We start from the raw sequence: 2130 nt of genomic DNA, 5'->3' as shown, positions 1-2130 counted from the left end.
CGCGTCGGGGTGGAAAGTGGATAGGGTTTTCTCAATCTTCTGGGAGTCGGTAATCTCAGTACCACACAACCGAAGAGTGGTACAAATCCGGTGCAGAGCCGAATTGTACTCCCCAACCGTCTTGAAGTCCGCAAACCTCAGACGGATCCACTCTGCCTCCGCACGTGGCTTCACAGTGTACTTCAGCCGCTCAAACCGCTGCTTAAGAGCGGTCCAAAGGCCAGAAGCACTGCGCTCAGCCATATACTCATCTTTCAGAGTAGGTGACAGGTGATGACGGAGAAAGTGCAGAGCCTGTGCATTCTCAGTCTTGAACTTGGGATCAGTGACGGCCAGCTGGGCCCCCTGACCGATCGCCCTCAGGAGGGTTTTGCCCTGGAGAAAGATCTCGCAGTCCGAGGACCATGACAGGTAGTTCAGCCATGTCTAGGCCAACTCAGGAAACTCCTTGTGGACAATTCCGGCCATCTGCGATTTATGCAAAAATCATGAGATTACAGCAGGTAATCTTTTGCACAAAGCGATGTTGATAAACTTATTCAATAAAATGACGTTCCAATATTTAGAACATGCTATTATATGACTTACTAAATGATTAAGAGTGCTAAACAATTAATCTACAGCAGTAAAATCATACAATAATATCATGTTACAAAAAATAGCATGTTAAGCGCATCTAGTATGTGAAAACTAGCCCAAAAATTGAATTCCCGAGGTATTTTTAAGCCCAAATACGCATTTTCAGCGAAAACAGACAGTCCCAGGGGGTCTACGCGAAAAATTGCTGCAGGAATAAAAAAGATCGCGCGAAAACTGAAAAATACAGGGGCTAAACCGCAATTTTTACGCGACAGCCGGCGCCCCTCTTCTTTTTTTAGAGGTCCGAAAGCCCATGGCCAGGCCCATCAGGGGCCAGTGAACCGCGCCAGTGTCGGCCCAGGCGCTGCGCTGCTCGCCAAGGGGGCGACGCTAGGGTTTCCCCTAGCGCCCGCAGCGTGGGAGCGGCGGCGGCCCGTGGGTGGCCCCGAGCGGCGGCGGACAGGGCACGCACGTCGCCGTCGACCGCCGCACCGGCGGGGTCCTCGCGGTCAAGTCCGTGGCCGCCGACCGGGCCGCCGAGCTGCGGCGCGAGCGGGGCATCCTCCGCGGCCTCAGCTCGCCGCACGTCGTGCGCTGCCTGGACGCCAAGGACAGGAGCGGCGGCGGCCTCGACATGCTCATGGAGTACGCGCCCGGCGGTTCGCTGGCGGACGAGATCAGGCGGTGCGGCGGCCGGTGCGCCGAGGCCCTCGTCCGGTCCCGCGCGCGCGACATCCTGCTCGGGCTGGCGCACGTGCACGCCGCCAGCGTCGCGCACTGCGACGTCAAGGGCCGCAACGTGCTCGTCGCCTCCGACGGCCGCGCCCTGATCGCCGACTTCGGGTGCGCACGCCGGACGGGCGGCGGCATTGCCGGCGAGTAGCGGCAGCGGCCGACGGGCGGCACGCCGATGTTCATGGCGCCCGAGGCCGCGCGGGGCGAGGAACAGGGCCCGGCCGCAGGCATATGGGCAGTCGGATGCACCGTCATCGAGATATGTTTTCCTTTGTGGTGGAACTGCGTTTTCCTGGAAATCGTCCAAGCAAACATCGACATTGGTCGGCGACGTGTTCGTCCGCTCGGTTTTTGGGAGAGAAATCCACACCATAGGTAGATGTATCTGAAAAAAATAATCTAATCGCAAAAACGGAATCGTAGTAACGAGAGTAATCCATTTTTGCAAAGAGTGGGGATCAGATCTTATACCTCCGCGGGATCGACGAAAGCCTGCGTGATGCAGGCTTGACGGAGAGTTGATGGAGCGAAGCGTGCTGATAACGTGTTCCGCAACTCCGCCGGCGAGTCCGGTCCGAGGTTGCGGAGCGAGAGCGAGCGTCGTAGACGAAGTAGTCGAAGTAGTCGAAGTACACGAAAGTAAAAATGACACAGAGAGATGGAGGAGACCAGCTTTATTAATCAATGATCAGGTGTTACAATGATGGCTCCTCGTTGCTTTATATAGGGGGTAGGTGGTCAAGGGATAAGTACCCACTTAACAAAAGAGGGGATACAGGAGGGGCCGGTGTAACACCCCGCATGTAACTTGCCATA

General features: G+C 56.5%; 1 protein-coding gene across 1 annotated transcript; it reads left to right on the top strand.

Annotated features, from left to right (window-relative positions):
* Positions 1–404: 404 nt before the first annotated feature.
* Positions 405–1462, top strand: LOC141025860 (mitogen-activated protein kinase kinase kinase 17-like). Its single transcript, XM_073501790.1, has 2 exons — positions 405–503; positions 995–1462. The coding sequence occupies exons 1-2, from the start codon at positions 405–407 to the stop codon at positions 1460–1462; spliced, it is 567 nt and encodes a 188-aa protein (XP_073357891.1).
* The last annotated feature ends 668 nt before the right edge of the window (positions 1463–2130 follow it).

Source organism: Aegilops tauschii, chromosome 6 (genome assembly GCF_002575655.3).
Source record: "Aegilops tauschii subsp. strangulata cultivar AL8/78 chromosome 6, Aet v6.0, whole genome shotgun sequence".
Lineage (NCBI taxonomy): Eukaryota > Viridiplantae > Streptophyta > Magnoliopsida > Poales > Poaceae > Aegilops > Aegilops tauschii.
Note: the sequence above shows the minus strand (reverse complement) of the source record. Positions and strands in the feature narration are given on the sequence as shown.